This window comes from Mustela erminea, chromosome 5 (genome assembly GCF_009829155.1).
Source record: "Mustela erminea isolate mMusErm1 chromosome 5, mMusErm1.Pri, whole genome shotgun sequence".
NCBI classification, from domain to species: Eukaryota; Metazoa; Chordata; class Mammalia; order Carnivora; family Mustelidae; genus Mustela; species Mustela erminea.
In genome coordinates, this window is record NC_045618.1 from 137,667,132 (window position 1) to 137,687,969 (window position 20,838).

Below are 20,838 nucleotides of genomic sequence, written 5' to 3' on the forward strand. Positions count from 1 at the left end.
TAGAAGCCACGAAGAAACACATAGGAAACAGAGTCACACATTTTACTCCAGGATGAAACGCTCTATACAGCAAAAGACCAGCCAAAGGCAAAGTTAAACCACAAAGGACAGCTTGTAGAGAAAATATCTGTAGCATATCCAAGGGATGAAGGGCGGACTTACTCAAAGCTCTGAACAGGGAGAAAAGGGTCAAATGTCCCCGAGAAAAATGGGGAAGGTTTCTGGCAGTTCACGAACACCAGCAAGCTGCGACAAGGAAACCCACGCTCCTGGCCTCCCACAAATCCATGACTGACACCTTCAGTGTGGGGGAGTGAGGCTGGCCGGCAAGTTCATGTGCAAGATTCTGTCCCTCAGGCCCTCCCCCGTGGGCTAGGGCCAACAGGATCCATGCACAGTTGTCCATGGGCTGTGACAGTTAAGAATGGCTTCCTGGGGTGCCTGGGGGCTCAGTTGGTTAAGTGTCTGCTTTTGGCTTAGATCATGATCTCATATCCAGGGGATCGAGCCCCTGGCCCAACGGGGGCTCCCTGCTCAGCAGGGAGTCTGCTTCTCTCTCTCTCTCCCCCTGCTCCTCTCCCCTGCTTGTGCTCTCTTGATCTCTCTCTGTCAAATAAATAAATAAAATCTTTACAAAATAAATAAGTAAGTAAGCAAGCAAAATAAATAAAATAAAATTCAGTGTCCTTGGAAGGGAGGGGCGTGGCTGGCCGGGGTAACCGGGTGACGGGCATGAAGGAGAGTATGTGATGCAGTGAGCTGGGGTGTTGCAGGTAACTCATGAATCTTTAACCTCTACCTCTGAAACTAATAATACACTATATGTTAAGTCACTGAATTAAAATAAAATAAATAAAACTCACTGTCTTGAAAACCTAGCCGCCCTCCCCAAGGGACCCACAGAGCTGTGCCCCGTCTTAAGCTATGAATGGACCTGTCACCAATATATGACACAATCAACCTCATTATCCTGATCCGGAGACATCTTTGTCCCATTGAGGACACTGGGAGTGTCATTCTGAGGGAAAGAAAGGCCGGGATCAGTCCCTATTAATGACCATTGTCCCGCTAAAACCCCCCTAATCTGGCCCTGCTGGCCCCGCCCCCGACATTCAGTCCCTGTATTGTCCCCGCCTCCCTGGGGCCTCCGTCCCTTCCCTCCCCCAGCCTCTGTCAACTCCACCTGGACACCCTTTGTGGGGCCCCCTTGGAAAAGGCCGTAGGGCACGAATCTTTCAACCTTTCTTAACTCTGGTCTTTCCTGACTCCATCTCTTTCCCTGCGCAGGTAGATTAACAACCAGGACAGAGCAGTGAGCGCCGGCTGGGCAGGTGTGGGGCTCAGGCGCCCAGCTCGGGGCGCTGTTTCTATTCTGCACCTTGTTTAGTCCTCAGCCCCAGGGAACAGCTGGTGTGGGGAGGCTCACTGCACAGATGTGAAGACGGAGGGAGCCCCGGGGCTACGGAGAAGCCTCCACGCCCACCCCAGTCCTCTCCGGGCCCTCCGTTCACCTCTCTCGGCGTCACTGCCTCTGCAGGATTCCGGGGTTGGAGTCTGTCTCCTGCCTGAGAGCAGGCCGAGTGGGGACAAGAACTGACCCGTTGTGCTGTGTACCTCTGTCCCAGTGTTGGCTAAAAATAGTTCTGCTCCCACAGGGCTGCCGCACTCATTCACACGGCCCGGCAGGGTAGGGTCTCCTGTGGACCTGGGACACAGGGGTCAGTGCAGGCCCAGAATGTTCCATCCTGCAGGTCTGCTCCCTGCCTTCATGGCTGTACCCACAGGAGCAGATTCTGAGCCCACCAACCCGACTGACCCCTCACTCAGCTTCCAAAGCTCTTCAAGTCTGCCTGGCACGGACTGAAGGCCTGGACGGGGACCTCAGCCTCTCCTTACCCCTGACCTGAGGCACAGGCTCTCTTTCCAGCCCCACCTCCAGTGCTCTGGGCCCTCCTGGGAGGCCCGTGTCCTGTACTCTGCTCAGAGACCCTCGACTCCCAAAGACAGCAAGCTCCAGAGATCCTGGACACGCCCCTACTCCTCCCCGAGCCTCCATTCCTCTCCAGAACATTCTTTGGTCTCATCCGTGATCGCAAGCATTAGATGGGAAAATGCCTCGCTTATCCCTGCATCAGGAACACAGACCATGGTCGTGCAACCTGCACTGGGCCTCCCAGATGTTCTACCATGGGGCTAGAAGAGTTATTAGAGGCAGTATTCCACAGGCAAAAATATGGACTGTTATCAACATCATATTCTGCCATTTCTGAAGAGTCCACGCATCCCTCCTTCTCTCGGGGAAAAGAGGGGGAAAAAGTTACTTTTGTGCTTCCAAGACTTCCATAATTTGCCCTGGAGAGAACAAAGGGCATGAGTTATTAGCTCTGTTTTCTACTTGAGGCAACCATATCTTGGCGAGGTTAAACCACTCACTGTGTCACCAAGCTCCAGGGGCCGCGGGGAGCTGAGCCAAGCTCATCACTCTCCATCCCCAAAAGAGAGCTCTTCCCACCACCGTCCTACCCCGCCTGCCAAAGCACTTTTACTGCTATCTGTCAGCGGTCACATAATTTGGACCAAATGCAGATCAACCCCTCAGGACAGTGAAAGTAGAGACCGCTTCAAGGATTCCACCAAATGGGGTCGAAATGATTGAAAATCACTGCTTTCCAGAGAGTCTCCAAACAAAAGCAAAAGCCAATGAGAGAGCATTCTAGCATTCTGGCAACAGATGCTTCTGGGGATAAGCGTGTGCAAGAGGCCTGCCGCCGCTCGCTCTGTCTCTCTCCCTTTGCCCCGCAAAAGAGCCATTCTCGCAAAGGCAGATGCATCCAGATTTCTGGGGGGCAGCGGCAAGAATGCCCCACGCTCTGGAAAGAATGAGCATCTCGAGGTCACTCCCCCTCTTGGCTGCAAAGAGACACACCCACCCTTCGTGGCTGGCTGGCTGGCTGGCGGTCACCTCCATCCCATGAAGACGCTGGTCAGTATCCAAATGACCCCTCTACTTGGAAGCCCTCAGCTCAGCTCAGCCTGGAGACCGTTGCCATGCGCGGGGAAGGTTTTTTCCCCCCAAGCACTGAATGTAATTGCAGGCAGGGGCGGGGCGGGTAGGGGGAGGCTGTCTGTGCATGCCAGCGGCCGTCCCCGCAGAGCTGGCTTTGGGATGATTGCAAAGAGGACGACAGTCTATCTAGCCAGGACTGTAACCTTCCAGAGAGGGACAGAGAAGCTGTGGCATGGGGGAAAAAGCAGGCCTTTTTGGAACAAAAGGGAAGGTGGCAGGTGCCCAAGTTGGGTGTCAAAGGTTCTCCTCTGAGCGGAGAGGGGTGGGGTCAGACAGACGCCATTTCCCGGTGTCTTCATGGTGTCTCCCCGGCAGTAGGTAGCTGGGAGATCCCACCTCTCCGAGCCCCCAGTCCTCACTGATCAAATGCAACAATCATGGTCCTGGCTTACAGGGAGGGGGTGCAAAAGGAGCCCCGGATATAGAGCATGTCAATGTCCTTGCACGGCATTCAGTGCTCAAAACACAGTGGCTCTTAGGGACAGCATTTTTCAGTAGATTCCCTCGAAGATCTTAATGACATGTCCATATCTGGCGGAAGCTCTAGTGGGCAGTGGTGATTAATAAATCTGGAAACAATCACGCGGGACTTCAGAAATGCCACATCAGGTAAGCCCGATCTACCAAAACGTTGCTTCCGTTGGCAAAGCTAATCAAAGTGGGTGTGGTAGACTGGACTGTGCCCTGCTCTGAGATTCATTTGTTGAAGCCCAACCCCCATCTTTGGAGACGGGGCCTTTAAGGAGGTCACTGAGGTTACATGAGGTCGTGAAGGTGGGGCCCTGATCTGGTAGGACTGAGGTCCTTATAAGCAGAGGAAGAGAGAGCAGGAGGGCCTGCACACAGAGGCTGGGCCCTGGAAAGGCAAGGAGAGGAGGCAGCTGTCTGCTGGCCGTAAATCCAGACCTCCGGGCACCTTGATCCTGGACTTGAAGCCTCCAGAACCATGAGAAAGTAAATGTCCTTTACGCCACCCACTTCCTGATGCTTTGTTTCAGCAGCCCACACTGACTGACCCAGTACCAGTCCCAAACGTCCCTTGCTGCCACTAGAGTCATTTTCCTGGCACTTGTGGGTGTGCGCTGTGGGTGCCACGGGATAGCCCTGGGGCCTCAGAGCACGTATGGGTCACCTTCAGATGACCGGACAGTGAGCGTCCAAGGGAGAGGTCTGCCGCAGACCCTCTTAGAATGAGGAGCGTGTATGAGAGATGTTTCATCCTCTGCCGAGTGCGCCCTGTGGTGGCCCCAAAAGATGTGTCCACATCCCAACCGTGGGGGCCCCTGAATGTGACCACCTATGGGAAAAGGGTCTTTGCAGATGTCATTAAGGATCTCAAGATCATCTTGGATTTAGGATGGGCCGCAAATGCCATGAAAGTGTCCTTATCAGAGAAAAGCAGAAGGAGATCCGACACAGAGAGGCCCAGGGAGCCGGTCACCACCAACACAGAGATGGGTGTGACGCGGCCAGGAGCCCCAACTGCCTGTGGCCCTTGGAAGCTGACAGAAGAGAGCATCAGAACCTTCCCGAGAACCTTCGGAGGGAGCATCTCCTGCCAGCAGGTCGACTTCAGACTTCCGGTGCCCAGAACCGTGAGAGAAGCATCTCTCCTATGTTAAGCCACCAAGTGAGGTGGTAACTTGGCTGGAAGTGGGTGTGCCTTCCCGTCCCCTGCTTCAGCCCCTAAGCTTAGCTTACCGGACAGGCGAGATCATGTCATGACCCAAAGCTCCTGATGGCAATAGTTCTGGTGTTTTCTTAAGGACTTGCTCCATGTGGACACTGGGATAAGAATATTACGTGTTCTTGTTATGGATGAAGAAAAGGAAACTCGGGCAGGTTAGGGGACGTGCCCAAGGTCACGAAGCCTGCATCGGTCTTAAAGTGAGGCCATCAGGGTGGGGCCCTGCTCTGATAGGTTAGTGCCAGAATAAGGACCGAATGCGTCTAACTCCAAAGCCAGTAGGTCCCTGAATGTCCAGGTAACAGCAACACTGTGTAAACACCAACCCGCGCCACAATGACAAGAAGAGTCAAAATCACGACCCCCAGCACAGCCAAGGAATCGGTGGTTCTCTAGGGTTTGTAGCAATCAGATTTTATCTCTGGGAACATTCTGGGGTCTGGGCAGGATCATCACCACACCCGTAATTCCCCTGGTGACCTAAGAAGACGCAAATACCTGGTCACATTGCACGAGCCCCATCGTTCAGTAAAAATCCAAATTCAGTAGCCTTTACAGCGCTCCGGTCTGTGTGCTGCTGACTCTGCCGTCCATCCTGCCCCCCGGCGGGCTTCAGAGGAAGGAGAGGCAGGTGTGCACGGACAGCCCCCCTCTCCGCTGACACACACAGCCGGGCCTGGGAAGGAGAGCCACAAGCTGGTGGTGAAAGGCACTGACTCATTCATTCTACAGATCTCTCCTAGGTCACAAAGTCAGGAGCAAGAACTATGTAACTAGTCCGAACACCCTTTAATCCCCACCATCTAACTAACACCCTGCCTAATCCAGAGTAGAGGCTTAGTAAACGCCCTCTAAGCTGAGCCAAACTGACAGGAGGGGAAACTGAAGCCCCGAGAGGAGGCGGGGGTCTTCTCCAGGCTCAAACCCAGGACGGGAAGGCAGAGTCTCTGAATCAGGCCAGTGATAAATTCCCTGCTTCCTGTTCCCTGAGCAGCTCCACAGGACTGATGGGATTTCAGGAGCCAGCACCGCGGGGAGAAGAGGCATCCTGGACAGGAGGAACCACATGGACAACTGCCCAGAGGAGGGAAGTGGTGAGCTGTGGTTAAGGGCAGGACCAGCCCAGCCTGCCTGGGCACTGGCCTTTCTTCTTCCCGTCTCCTGAAGGCCACACACTCAACTCTCGGAGCTGCAAAGGGCTGGAGATGTTTTCCCTGTAAATGTCATCCTATCATGTTTCCAGAAGGAAAACCGTGTTAGTTTCCTAAGTTCAAAGTAGTCATCGGGTTTCCTTGCTGCCGTCTCGCAGATCCTCATATGAAATGGAATGTGGAAACACTGACACCATGGAATCGGAAAGAACAAGTCAGGGTCGCCGTCATTAAGTGTCATTACAAACAACAGTAGGATGAGTCAGATTTAGGGCACAGCATTGCGGGGCAAAGCAGGTGTATTCGTTTGTTCGGGCTGCTACGAGAAATTGCTGCAGGTTTGGTAGCTTGAAACAACAGAAAGCTTTCATCTTACAGTTCTGGAGGCCAGAAGTCCAAAATTAGAGTGTGGATGGAGCCACGGTACCTCCAGGGGCTCTCAGGGAGACCCCTTCCTTGCCTTCTTCCAGCTCCGCATGGCTACAGGTGTTCCCTGGCTTGTGATGGCCTCACCCTCATCTGCCTCTGGGTTTCAAGGTCTTCTCCCTGGTGAGTCTCCTCTCCTTCTTCTTCTTCTTTTTTAAGGTTTTACTTATTTATTTTAAAGAGAGAGAGAGAGAGGGCACCTGGGCGGCTCAGTGGGTTAAGCCGCTGCCTTCTGCTCAGGTCATGATCCCAGGGTCCTGAGATTGAGTCCTGCATCGGGTTCTCTGCTCAGTGGGGAGCCTGCTTTTCCCCCTCTCTCTCTGCCTGCCTCTCTGCCTACTTGTGATCTCTGTCTGTCAAATAAATAAATAAAATCTTAAAAAAAAAAATAAAGAGAGAGAGAAAGAGATCCCGAGCAGTGGGGAGGAGTAGAGGGAGAAGCAGACTCCCTGCTGAGCAGGGAGCCCAACGTGGGGCTCAATCCCAGGACCCTGGGATCATGACCTGAGCCGAAGGCAGACGCTTAACCAACTGAGCCACCCAGGGGCCCCTCCTCTTCTTCTTCCTCTAAGAACACCCCAAATCCAGGATGATTTCATCTTGAGATCTTTAATTTAATTACATCAACGAAGACCCTTTTATCAAAAACGGCACATTTGGAGGTTCCCGAGGTTAGGATGAGGACGTAACTTTGGGGGAATACAGTTCCCGCTCCAGGAAAAGAACAAAGAGGTCCAATGCTTGTGGAGGCCCTCGCTCCCCTCAAAGGGCACAAAAACTCAATGTTCTAGATGTTTCTGTGGCCCACATTCCAAAGGAGTCACCTAACACATGGCAGGGGCCTTCCATCTCTGGCCGGGCTAGTGACTGGGCCGGATGCTTCCATCATCCTAGGAGGCAACATGGGGAGACCAAACAGTAGAGGTGAAGTATGTCAAAGTTGACAGCAGCCCTGCCAGGTCCAAGGTCAAGTCCTCATGCCACCAGGGACTTTGCCTGACACCTGATTGCAGGACCCATCACACCGGGTGTCCACGCTCATCAAATCAGGTGACCCTCTCAACAACCCTGCCAGGCCTAATGACTTTCCCTAACAGATGGGGAAACTGAGGCCCGGAGGCTGAGTGTGGTGGCCAAGTTTCACCGAGCCTGCAAGTGGTCAAAGCCTAACTTTTGATGGCGAATCCTGCTCTCTGCCCCATTCCTCTGCCCCTGCTGCCCCTCGCTCTGTCACCCTGTCCTCACCCACAGCCTAGAGGGCCACCCCCCCCCCCCATCGTGATGCGGTAACACTTGCCCTGGCGAGAAGCCGTGCGCAACAATCACTCGGCCTGCAAAGGCCTTGCCAGCACTCACTGACTTCGCTACCAAAACTGACCTGGGTCTGATCCCCGGGGTGAAGCCACACCTGGGAATTAACAGACCTCCTAGTTTGGTCTTTGCCAGAGGTTTTGAAGGAAGGTGATCCCTCTTGCTACAGAAGGGGTGAGGTTCTCTGCCAGTGCCAGGGACACCGGTACAGAGGTGGGGGAGGGTGGTAGCGACAGCTGTTTAGGGCAAATCTGCTCCCTGAAGCCTTAGAATCTCAGGGTCCCTGGCAAACGAGAGCCTGGTTTATTTCGGGAGGCGACCAGCATAACAGGATGGGTCTGTATGAAGTCCCAGACCACCCTTTTCAAACTTTTGGAATGCACAAGCGAGCCGGTCAAAGTCTCTGAGGCCTACGAAAGACTGGAGTGGTCCGAGAAGGCTGCCTGGAGGAAGGGGCCTAGGGAGGATTCGGTTACCAAGAGGGGCATGAGTTTGAGGCTCACTTCACGCGGAAACAAACACGCTGCCAGAAAGAACAGCTACGCTCCCGCAAGCAGACAGAGCCAGACAGAGATGGAAAGTTCCGGGCTGGAGACTTCTGCTCTTCCACTCTTCGGGTCACAACTGTGTGATCTTAGGAAAGCAGCCTGATGGCTATCCAGGTCCCCCTCTGTAAAATGGGAAGAACAGACCCCACCCTGCCTGCATCCCATGCTTGTCATAGACGCAGAATTAAGAGCCGTGAAGGCCGTTCTGTGAGATGCTGCCCACATGCCTGGGACAGTTCCCGTGGGGTAGGATCACTGCCTGAGGCTGGACGGGGGACTTGGAGCACAGGGAGGCAGAAGAGAGGAGGCAGCTTTGACGTCTCAGCTGCCCCAAAATTACAGCATCTGGAAAAATCACTTTGATGAACTCAACTACCACCACAAATCACTGTATTTTAAAATCCCTTCCAAAACAAAACTAAACAAAACAAAAAAACCCCTTCACTGCAGAAGGCTCCGAGTGAGATGCTTTTTTTCTCCCCTGATAGAAGATGGCAAGGACGCCCAGCAAATGCTGGCAGGACATGGCCCCCAGGGGGCCACGAAGGCCCATGGGTGGCAATGGCCGTGACGTATCCACCTGTCTGTGTGACCCTGGTCACCTCTCTGGCTATTGTCCGACATCTGGGAGGGCAGGGATCCCGATTCTGCAGGTTAGTTTTTATAAAACAGTGATCGGAGTCCCGCACAGTCCCTCTTGCACCAGGCTCACACCCTCATTGCCCTCCAGCCTCTACCCTGCCAAAGTCTCGCAGGCTCACCTCCACCCCTGCCCTCCTACCTCCCTACACTCGCTCAAGCTGCTTCCTCTTCCTGGAGGCTCTTTCCCTCTTCCCCACCCCCATATCCCCCCCTCACCGCCCCGGGCCCTTCACCTTGTACCCAAACTCGCAGAAGCTTCTAGGACCCCAGTGCTGCTCACCCATGGAGCTGGTCATTTGGTGCTGGAGGAGCCCAAACCTCATGCCTCGACCTAGCAGCTCTGCTTGTGTTCAGGATCCAGTGCCGCACAGGGACTTCCTAGGTGTGGCAGGGGTGTGGCAAATGTAGGAGGAATGGAGGGAGCGTCAGCCTCCTCTCTCATTAGGTCGTCTCCTTTCTGCCATCTTACTTGCCTGTCCTGGTGCTTCGGCTCTGTCCAGCCAAATACTAAGCCCCCTGCGACTCCTGCTTCCTCCAAGAAGCCTTCCAAGGTTGCGGCTCTCTTCCCTCTGTCTCCTAGTCTATACCACATAATTGACTACTTCTTGACACACTGTTTTCCATTGTTCTAAAATTGTTTCTTGCACATCATTGAGAAAGCAGCAACCCGGCGTCAGGCACCATATCGTGTTCCACCAGACCCACCTGATACCCTCCCCTCTGGCCCCATCACAGGGGCCCCATGCTGCGCTAAAAGCAGAGAAGGAAATGACGCATTAGGCAAACAGGTATAAATCCTTGCTCCGCCCCTTATTAGCCACAGTTTCCATTTTCGGCTTAAATTCTAAACTTTAGACCAGGAGTCGGCAAAGGCACCCTGTGGAAGACCAAACAGCAGATATTTCCCGTTTTTGCGGGCCCTGTAGCTTCGGCTGCAACTACTCAGCTCTGCCTCTACAGGGGAAAGCAACCGTAGACAAGACATAAATGAACCAGGCTCTGACTGTGTTCTAATAAAACTTTATTGACAAAACGGGCAGATGGCCAGATTAGCCCTAGGGCTGTAGTCAGCCAGCCCGGGTTCTGCAGGATTACTGGCGATAACCTTTAATCCCCTGACCACGCAGACCTCAGACCCGGCTGTGAAATTGCACAACTCTGCCCCCAGTCCCCTCTTCTCTAGGTTTTCAGCGTGGAACTTGCTCGGTTTGAAATGACAGCCTGTCTCCTTGTTGAGTGACTATCTTCTCCAATAGAACACAAACTCTAGGAGGGCACAGGCTCTCTCCCCAGCACCTGAACAGTACCGAGCAGACACTGGGCACCCTTTTCTTATCTGTGGGCTGAAAGGAGGCCGTCATTACTACCATTTCGTTGAAGATCTTGAATAACTGTATTGATTGAGTATGCGTTCATGAGGATTGTTATACTGTGTTGATGTATTTCCCGTGATTAACCACTGACATTTGCAAAGCCGCAGGTAATTTTCATGTGTTGCAGGAAATGATAATGCTGTTCTGGATATGAGGCGGCTGACGCATAAAGAGGACACCGTCTGCTGGCGACCAGGCTGAGATTTGAACCCAGACCTCCTGGCCGGTCCGTATCCACGAAGCCCCGGCAGGACAGGAAGAAAAGTGGACTTGGAATCCTAAGATCCAACCTTACTCAAAGGGGTATGTCATCTCACTTTCTGCTAGTGGTGAGGACACCACCAGCTTCGTGGGGACCTGGACAGGATGGATTCAACAGACAGAGGGGTTAGGCCAGACACAGGGCAGAAACCGTGGAAGTAGCCATTATGTAACCACATGACGGGTCACCCCCTCTGCCCTGCCTCCTAAGGCTTAAAAGAGATTAGATAAGGACATGGCCAGGAAAATGATCACAAAACTTGTCAAAGCCCAAATTAACCTAAGATTAATTTTTTTTTTCTTTATAACACCCTCTTGGAGTTGTCAAAAATTATCTCTTCTTTAAAGAAAGAAAAACCATACAGCTACATCTTCTATAAAGACAAAAATAAACCATAAAGACCTACAATTGTTTTTTTGAGAGTTTTAATGACAGTCCAGAAAAGGGTTAGGTTTTCAGTCACTCACATTCCTAGCGAAGACTAGTTAGCACACAGGCCCACACTGAAACAAAACCAGGAGGGTTTCACCACACCGAGGACAAAGGGACGGCGGTCTCCATTTTCACCCACGTGCCCTGGGAGTCCGAGAGCAAAAGCAGACATGAAATAGAAAAACAGAACGGAACCCCGGCCAAGGATGTGCCCCCACCTCGCTCCTCGCGTCCTGCACCAGAGGGCGGGGGGCATCCTCTTTGAAGGTTCCAAGCGTGGCTGGGGTGATGTTTGGGACAGCAGGGGACATCCACCAGCACACACAACTTTCCATCCCTGCCCATTTTAGTAGAAAGCGATTCACTCGGTTTCAGATTTAAATATTTATTCCTCAAATACAAAACAATGTCGAACACGCGCATCCTCTCATGTCCCAGCCATCTGGCCCTGGAGTCAGAACATCTTCAGATGAAACCACCAGCTGGGATTCCGACTTCACAGAGTTCTGCGTCTCCCGCGCAGAGGGGGACTTTCCAAGCGCTTTGGGCCTCCCTGGTTTCTTGGAGAAGGGGCATTTCTCCTTTTCTGATGCCATGGTTAGCACTTTGAGGATTTTCAAAGGAGGATTAGGCATACTCCATCTGGAAAGGCAGCGTCTCTAGGCCTTTGCCGGGCAGTGTCACTAATTTGCTTGGGACACGATTAAAGTGGACACAGTCACGGTGAGGCCGGCCAATGTGAGTCAGACTGCGGTGGGGCCCCGAGGCTGGCCTGCACGTCGGTAGCTGCTGCTACCTAGCTGGCCCCAGCCGTCCCCAGCCACAAGCTCCCCCTCTCCAGAGGGACGGCCCCGCCAGGAGGTCAAGTCTCTGGGCAGCTCCGTGGCCACGTGCAGGGCAGCCACCTGGGACACTGCACCTGTGATACGCCACTTTCTCACGGCACGCTGCTGGACATGATGGGTTTGCTTTCCTCTGAAAATTTCTTACTTTTAAGTATTTCTGTCTCTGCCCCATCCTCCCCCCTCCCCAACACACACACACAAAAACACATTTTTTTAAACAAGTTACCATGTGTTCTGAGCATTGGGAGCACAGCAAATAGTCCGAAGGAAAGAATGTTCTCGCCAGGGAAAGGAGCTCAGCCTCTGTCTGACAAAGAGAATCTGTCTCCTTAACCTGCTGGCAGTTTTCTGTGGTCAGGAGCCTCCTGGATAACGCAGAGGCCGGGAGCATTCCCAGAGCTCTGCGTCGTTCTAGGGCCCGCAGATCAGGAAGGAAAGGATATGGACACTTCTGAACTCTGTCCATCACAGCTAAAATGATCTCACTAACGACAGCTTCCATAGATCAACTCAGGTTAAGCGAGGGAGGCTGCAAACGCTCGGCAAAACGCAGCTCACCCGACTGAACCCAGTCGCTCGCTTTGGTCAGCGGACTCTAGAGGACCTCGGAATTAGGAAAACAGAAGGTGGGAGTGGAACGAATCCCGGGGAAGAGAGGCGGCTTTGGGAGAGGGATTCTTAAGATGGCTCTTCACGGAGGCTTCCCGGGGCTGGACACTTGAGAACAAATGAGGGCTGCTGGAATCCAAAATTATAGACCCACTTAAAAATACCGCAACATGCTGTAATTCATACTGTTGTCCCACGGGTCTTTTGGACTCTGAAAAGACAATTTCTTCCCCACTCCGCCCCACCCCCCGATTTAAAACCAAGCCAGAGGTCCTCTGCATGGTCACACGGCTCTAGGGATGGGCCTCGGGGACGGTGTGTCCCCAGTGAGAAGCCTCTGCAACCAAAAGACCCAGCTGGCTCCATCTCTTCTAGAACTTTCAAGGAGCTCTGCCCCGGCAGCCGTCTTCCATTATCATTTTACTTTTGAAAAACTCCAAGGTCATTTTATAAAACTTGGAAATGGAATCCAAACCCATGCCAAAGTCTCTCCTTCGCCCTGTATCTCCTCGTCCTAAACCTCTTAGAGAGAATGCAACCTATCACAACTTACCAGATGCTTCCCTGGCTTAAACCCATGGTGGTCACGGTTAATGTCATTACAGTCTGTGTCTTGCGGTCACGCATGAACTCCTACACCAGCAACAATTAAAAACCAAGGGGCATGCCTCAGTTCCTAATTCCAACCTACTCACGGAGGGCATTATCCTGCCGACCTGAAGGTGTTCTTCAAAGCACACAATAATCAATGTGTCAGACCCTCTGCTCGGTTCTCAGGCGGTTCTTCTAATCCTCGACTGCAGCCTACTGAGCAGGTGAGGAAGGAACCTCTCCCCCGTCACAGGACACTCGCATGGCCTCATCCAGATGCACGCTTGCACCCGTCACCCAGCCATCCCCCTCGCCACCCTGCCATCACCATCGCCCTTGGAGGACTGAACTCCATCTTCCTTAAGGGAGAGGTTTCCATCTGCGGTTCACCATGAAGAAGGGAAAGTCGACTTGGGGAACCTGACAGGGGATCTCTGGCTGGGAGTCTTGACGCCTGAACGATTTTACTTGCGTCACTTAAAACCCCGTACAAGTCACCAAGATCACCCCACCCCACCTCCCCGTCTCCAGCTGTTCCCCCACACACATACACATAGGAACGGAAGAGAAATCTACCAGCTTCCATCTCACACGTACCCCTTAAAATGACATCCCTCACACGAGGCTTAAGAGCTCACAGTTCTCAAGTCAGTAAAAGACAATTTGATTGAAGAACGGTCACTGAAATACACACCCCAAGGGTGCGGTTTGTAAAACAACCGTTTCCAGGCCCTTTTGCCCCACCTGGCATGCACACAGCTCATGGCAACGATGAGAACGTACCCGCTACGCAGCATACCCAGAACCACGGGCAGCCCATCTCTTACCCCACACACTCCACTCTCCGTCCTTGTCAGCTGCCGGCAGCCAGGGCCCTTCTTGACCCAGGCAACCTGTGGCAGCTGGAAGCCATTACCTCATACCTTGCTATCACCCCAAGAGGTGTGTGGGAGAGTCTGCTCAGGTCTGGGGTTTTCGGGACCTGCCCCGCCATTTACTATGTGTTCCAGGCAAGGCATGTCATCGATCTGAGCCTCTGCTTCCCATCTGCAAAATGGGCTGCCAATTCTCTCCTCCAGAGGGCCAGGATGTATGTGGGGGCTCCACGGTGCAAAGTGCGACTCCTCGGAGTGGCTATGATTGCCATCATTCTTCTTTGCCAGATCTTTCTGGTACTTTAGGGCAGATTAATCCTATGTTCCCCAGAGGCAAGTACACTCACTCCCACGATCATCTGCTGTTGGGGAACTTTTACACACAGCTGCCTCCCCACCAAGAATAAAAAGGTTCTCTGTTCAGTGAGGCAGCCTGGTTTACAGAGATCTTAAAAGCCTTGTCCCTTGAAGAGGACAGTACTCATTTTGGTCCCTTGTGTTCACCCCATGCCTCAGCTGCTCTCAACTGTCCAATGGGGAGAATGGGTAGGGGGGTGTTGTATAGGCTACCCGCCATTCAGGAAGTCGCTTGCTTTATGCCTTGCCCTATACGTGCATACACACCCCTTTCCAACACCGTGAGCCCAAGTCTCCTAGACAACACTTAAAGGCCAGGTGCCTTTCGCTCCAAGACATGATCTGTCCCTCTCTGATTCCAACTGCCAGGCTAAGACACTTTGCACCCCACAGCTAACCGGGGAATGCAAAAGGTGGGTGAACTATATATAATTAAGACCATCCCAACACTTCCCTCTTTGTTCCAGATGTTTACTGCATTTCCAGTGAGCTCGGCCTCGGCTGAAGCACTGTGGGAAGGACAGGGAAGGCCCTTCATCTTGCCACCTTGCCACCTGCCGGGGGTGAGCAGGGAGAGCTCCCTGGCTCTTCTCCTTCCCCATCTGCACACCCCATTTCTCCTGGCTTTTCACCAGGTGCTCCTTGCAGGGTGCGGGGCAGGGGGGAATGTCTGAGAACCTACGCCTCTTGCAATCCCTCTCTTCCTGTCACCTGACATGGACACCTCTCCAGATCAGACAAATGCAGATCATGAGAAAAAAATGGAAGATCCCAGTCTATAGGGATTCAAAGGGCAAGTCATGGACAGAGAGACACAGGCGTTTATCACAGAGTTCTGTTACATCCGATGTCTCAGGGTAGAATGATGCCCATTTAAGTCCTATGTTAGAATGTTCTAGACTGGAGGAAGGGTGTAAGTGAGAGCTCTTCTTGCCTACACCACCCTCCACCCGCCGGCAGAATGACCCTCTTTCCAGTAGGATAGAACAGCACCTAGAAACAGCAACAGAGGATGGGTACAGAGCAAGGCTTCTTTACCATGAAGTCTGAGGCCTATGGAAGAGATGTCACAGCCATCCCAAGATTCACTAGAAAATTAATGTAACAGCCTTTGAGTATTTCTCATCAGAACTAGTATCAGTGGAAAGATTCTCAATTACGGTTTAAGACCTACCTGGGCAAAAATGCCCAAATATGATTATCTTCTGTAACTGAATGGTGTTAAAGGGCTTAGCTTTTTGGAGCCTTAATTTTCTTATCTGTAAAATGGTGGAAACTCCCCACCTCAAGAGCTTCTTGAAGGGCAAAAATGAGAAGGGACATAAAGGCCAAAATGCTGGATCTGATAAAATAGAAGTGATAGTATTTAAAAAAAAAAAAAAGCAGGTAGTCATGCTGAAGGATTCCCCAAGCCAGCTATTAACTCAAGAGGAGTTCGTTCAGTGCCTTTCCTGTCCACACCAACCCCTGAAAAGCAGAGATCATGGCTGTGCCCATTTTACAGTCCCAGAAGGGGCAAACCCAAGGGGGTTCAGTCATTTGCTCGAGGTCACACATAACCCAAGGCGACCTTGACCCTCTAGGTACCTGATCTCCAGTGGTCTCCTGCTTCCATCTAGGGGATCATCCTTATTAAACGGGTGACTAACTGGAGTCCCTCCTTATTTCCTACATATCCCCTTCACCCACTTGAGAAGTCACTTTTCCTTTTAAACATGAGAAGGCCGTTTTGTGTGGGGGGGTAAATATTGCCTCTTGTAAAAGCCCTCCTTCCGCATGTGCTGTGCTCCACGGGCTGGAGGCACAGTCCTCCCCTGGGGGGTCCTTCCACCAAATACCCCAAGCAACTGAAAAGGTAGAACAAGGTCATTTCTTCCTGGGGGGGGGGGTGGTGGTGGTGGTGGTGGTGGTGGTGGTGATGTGCACACACATATCCCGTCAACCCCAGCAGCTCTTAGAACCTTAGTTTCCTTATCTGTTAAAAAATGGATTTAGGTAAAATCAATAAAGCTGAATTGTTAAAAAAAAAAAAAAACCACTCCGCCGGCCGCAACCACTGGCCCTGGGTCTGGGGGAACCATACAGGATGGATGCACGTTCTTGTCTGCATCCCTGTCCCAAGCGTCCCAAGCTCCCAGCTGAGCCGGTACCAGCGCCAGGAAGCTTCTCTGCCTCTCCAGTCCTTCACAAGCTGCTGACCAGCCCCCCCACCAGCTGTGCTCTGGGGGTGCTCCTCTTTGGGCCCCATCTAGTGCACAGGAGAGATGGTCAGGGGAGAAAGCCAAAGACATGAGCACTCCCGCTTCCAAGTGCCTTGGTGGCCACCCTACACTCTAATACCAGGTTGGCCAACAGAACTCAGGGTGCAGACCTGGCCACCCCAGGTGCCTGGGCCAAAGGACAATGGGGCCCAGTGCCTGCCGAGGTTCCCAGTGGGCCCCAGACCGAGGCTTAGAGCTGCAAGACAGAACAGCAGCCAGCAGGGTTGTAAGGCAGTCACGCTGCCCCCCAAGAAGGGCACTGGCAGAGAACCCAAAAGATCAGGAAAAGATGTGGGGCGAAGCATGCCCACCCACCTAACTCCCCCTTAAGAGTCGCAGCCTTAGAAGTGGGGATTTCGTGGGAACGCGGAGAGGCTGAGCTAGCTCTTGGAGTGGCTCCCAGGATGGCCCAGCTCCCCATAGATCCTGCTTTCCCACTATGGCTTCCCAGCAGCAGCAAAAGGAACAGGAACCCCGTGCAGTCCCTTCTCTTGTGGGCAATGCTACCCACCCACGCCCGCAGCCTGCAAAATCTCCTCTCTACCTCTTCCAGAGACTTAGAGACAAAGTAGATCAACACCAGTCCTGGAACGAATTCACGCCCAGGATTTTCCTTTTCCTTTTTTCTTGGTGCAGGTCAGAGCTGCCCCATTTTTCTTTGGAAGCTACAAGACTGAATAGATTTCTTTTTTGGGCCTCAGAAGACGGTGGGGGAGGTGGGTACGAAATACAGAATGTGGCCCGTCTACATCGCCATCACTTTATTGTATCGTCACCGTTAACTTAACTATAAATACTACGGTGGGGAGTGAGGCGCCAGCGGTCTAGGACTTCGGGGCTGTGAGCCCCGGCCCGACCCCCGACCCCAGGCGCCGGCCCTCCCAGTTCTGTACACTATTTACAGCTCCTCATTCCTCTTTCTCGACCCCCTCCCGCAAGGCAGCGTGTGTGCAAGAAAGTAGCATCGTCTGTCTGTGCAAGTCCTTCGAGTTAGACAAGAGCCACAGCCGGCCCGCAGCCGTCAGCTGTCCGAGTCCAAATCGCTTTTACCTTCCTCTTCCCTCTTCTCTGGCGACGCCTTAGACGACGTCTTGTTCCACTTCTCGGCGTTTTCCGATTCCTCCGAAGAGGACCGCTTCTGCCGCCTCCATTTGGCACGGCGGTTTTTAAACCAGACCTGTTGCGCAACGGAGGACAAAACGAGAGTTTAGATCAAAGGCACGCTCTCCGCTCCCCGCATCCCACCCACCGCCCCACCCCGCGGCCCGGGCACCCCTGGGGGCCCTCGGCAGCCGCGAGTGACGCCGGGAGGCTCAAAACCCGGGGATCCCGCGCGCACGCCCACAAAAAGACTAGAGAGTCGCTCTTGCTTCCGCATTTCCGTGCAACTTCCTGGGCCTAAAGCGCCCTCCAGCAGCCTCCGGGCCGCCGCGGGATGTCGGGTCAAGTTCAAGGAGACCGGAGCCAAGCCCGGCTGCAGAGCCGAGCTAAGCCGGCGGGGGCCCGAACTCGCCGGGAAGGGCCGGGCGGCGCGCCCACCTCCACTTTCTCCTCGCGGAGGTGCACCTTCCGGGCCAGCTGCTCGCGGGTGCCCACGTCTGGGTACTTGGTCTCCTGGAAGAGATTCTCCAGCGCTTCCAGCTGCTCGTCGGTGAAGATGGTGCGGTGGCGCCGCTTCCGCCGACAGTGCAGCTGGTTGAGAAGTTGCAGCTCGGTGCGCGACAGCGTGCCCACGTTCATGTAGGGCAGCATCTGGTGCGGGACCGGGGACACCAGCACCGAGCCGGGGCCCTCGTAGCCTGCGACAGAGAAGGGCGCACGGTCGGCCTTGCCACAGCGCACACCGCCAGCCGGCCTGCCCCGCGACCCACTCCCTCTAAAAAAATTCCTCTGCAACGGGGTGCTGCGAATTGGGGACACGCGGAAATCGACAACGCAGGGAAATGGGGGAACCGTGCTAGAGCGTCCACCCGCTCACTCCCAAAGCCAGTTAGGGAATCCCTAAAACCCTCGTCTCCCCCACGCAGCCAGTAAGTTAGTTTCTTCTAGCTCGCCTCAAGTTTGCAGCAAGTGTACAAAAACCCCCGTGCCTGACCGGCCAAAAAAAGGGAGAGAAAAGTTTGTTAGTGCAAAAAAAGAAATTAGTACAGACTAAGAAAAGACAGCGCCACCGCCCACCCATGCCCCAGGGACCGAGGACCGCGGCAAGGCGGCCGGCGCGAGCGCTACCCTACCTGGGGGCGTCGGAACGCAGGAGCACTGCTGGGCACCCAGCGGCGGCACGGCCCCGCAGCAGGCCGGGCCCACGGGCGCCGCCTGCACGTGCAGCTGCCCGTAGAAGTAGTTGTTGTACCCGAGGCGGGAGCCGCCGACCGCGGCCGGGAGGCCTGCGCCGCCGGGGGCCACGGGGCGCGGATAGAAGGCGCCATAGTCCGAGGAGGCTCCGCCGCCGGCGCCGTAGAGCGAGTCCCCGTGCAGGGCCGGGAAGACGACGGGAGCCGCGGCGCTGGGCGCCACGGGCAGCACCGAGTCCTTGCAGCGCGGCCGGGCGGCCAGAATGTTGTCGATGCTGAACATGCTGGCGGGCATCCCCGAGCCCCGCGCCGGGACCGGGGGGCGGCGGGGAGGCGCCGGGGAAAAAGCCTCAAAGCCGGGGGCAGGGGGCGGGGGTCCACGCTCCTCCAGCGGCGGACCAAAACGAAAGAGAGCGCGGGCGAGCGCGCAGCCCCGCGCCCCTCCCCGCCCCCTGCGTCCGCTCTCCCTCCTCCTGCCCTCCCCTCGCTGCAGCGTTTGCCGAACTCAACCCGCGGGTAGGACGGAGTTTAGACCAGCTGAACCTCTTGTTGGTTTTATACTGAGTCGACGTCACCCTGGATTTAGTTCCTGGTAATATGCAGATGACAAACAGAACCAGATTTGGCCCTTTCTGTTCCTGGGGCGGGGGGGGGGGGGGCGGGTAGGGAAGGGGGAGGGGGAGAGGTGCCAAGGGGAGGGGGTTGCGGGGGCCAGAAAAGGGATTGTGGATTGCAAATTAATGAAATTAACCTAATCTTTCCCATTCAGCGGCCCCGCCGCGGGCCGGCCGAGTTGGGCGGGCTTCCTAATTGCTTGGGTTAATCTCATTAATTCCATTGTGCGGCGCAGTTAACAACTCCCACCGCCCCACCTCTCCGCCCCCACCCCTTTTTCTCAGATTGGGTCCTATTATTGGGTGCGATTTCCTCTGCAAGAAACTCCAATTCATTGTGGCCGGTTTTACTTTAGGGCTACTTTTTGCCCCATTTCGGAACTTGGTTTGTTTCAGAACATGCAGAGGAGCTGCTACGTCCTTTCTCAAGATTAAAAAGTTCGCTCTTCCTCCGGACCCGCAAGCCCTCACCGCCAAATTTCTCCTCTATTTTTTCTTTTTTTTTTAAATCTCGAGATTCTCTCCCGAGTGGAACTGGTTAACCCCACCCCCAACCCTTTTGTTTTTGCAAAGGCCAAAATTTGTAAAAGCGAAATCGACGAAAGAGGTGCGTTGTGGTTCTTAAAATATGTGTATCTATTTTTTCCGCAGGCACTTTGGGTCTGAAAATTACTTTAGGAATCCGAGGGCCCCTACCCAGCAGAGACCAAATTCAGCCGCTCATTAGACTTCGCCACCCAGAGTAGCACGCTTCAGCGATGCTTCCAGCTGCTCCCCGCGAGGGTGTCGGTAGGTTTTCTGTTTTTTCCCTTGCTTTTAAAAAATTATTCTTGGAAATGGGGTGTCTCCTCCCGCATACTGGTTTTATTTTCAATCCAAAATCTGAATATGGGGCTTTGGGGATTCCCCACCCCCTTCTCCAACAGTAAGTGGCATTCCCCCCATCCCTCTCGCGGGCTCCCTGACTGTAACAGGCCCCCTAGCTGTCTTTCTACCCGACAGGCCCCGGCTGGGCTCTCCAGCCCCAGCGGCCTGGCCGAAAGCGGGCTCTGCTCGCGGCAGGCGGCCGCGGCACCGGCCGTCCGCCGGAGCTGCTGGAGACGCATCCAGACCACGACGGTGCGCGGGCGACAGAACGCCCTTCGAGAAGGTAGGCGACGGTGCGCGCGGAACGAAAGTAGCCCCCCGAGGTCATTGCGGGCCGGGCGCAAACCCCAGTATTGCAGAGATGGCCTTTCTGGGCCCTTCGCACAGGAACCTCCAGCCATTCCAGGCATAGGGGTAGGGCCAAGCCCCGGCGAAACGGCCCGGCCCGAGGGCCGGGTTGAGGGGCAGCTCGGGCTTGCCGAAGGAGGGCCGCCTTTAACTCACGCCCATTTCTCCCTGTTGCTCTCTGGCTAATTAACAGGGATCCCCGCAGGGTTGCGTGATGTGGCTACGGCATGGCCACGTCTGTGGGCTGCCTCCTCCCGGGCGGTAGGGCAAAGGGGAAA

General features: G+C 54.2%; 1 protein-coding gene across 1 annotated transcript; it reads right to left on the reverse strand.

Moving 5' to 3' along the window:
- Positions 1 to 17,023: 17,023 nt before the first annotated feature.
- Positions 17,024 to 19,263, reverse strand: GSC (goosecoid homeobox). Its single transcript, XM_032345166.1, has 3 exons — positions 18,672 to 19,263; positions 17,977 to 18,236; positions 17,024 to 17,614 (listed from the first exon to the last, which is right to left on the reverse strand). Exons 1-3 carry the CDS (start codon positions 19,024 to 19,026, stop codon positions 17,459 to 17,461), a joined length of 771 nt encoding a protein of 256 aa, XP_032201057.1. The 5' UTR covers positions 19,027 to 19,263; the 3' UTR covers positions 17,024 to 17,458.
- Between the last annotated feature and the right edge of the window lie 1,575 nt (positions 19,264 to 20,838).

Excerpts from the sequence above, each read along its gene's own strand:
- GSC (XM_032345166.1), bottom strand. The coding sequence starts at position 19,026 with ATGCCCGCCAGCATGTTCAGCATCGACAACATTCTGGCCGCCCGGCCG. Across the intron at positions 18,237-18,671 it reads CTGCGTTCCGACGCCCCCAG|GCTACGAGGGCCCCGGCTCG; the intron begins GTAGGGTAGCGC and ends TCTCTGTCGCAG. Across the intron at positions 17,615-17,976 it reads TCCGCGAGGAGAAAGTGGAG|GTCTGGTTTAAAAACCGCCG; the intron begins GTGGGCGCGCCG and ends GTTGCGCAACAG.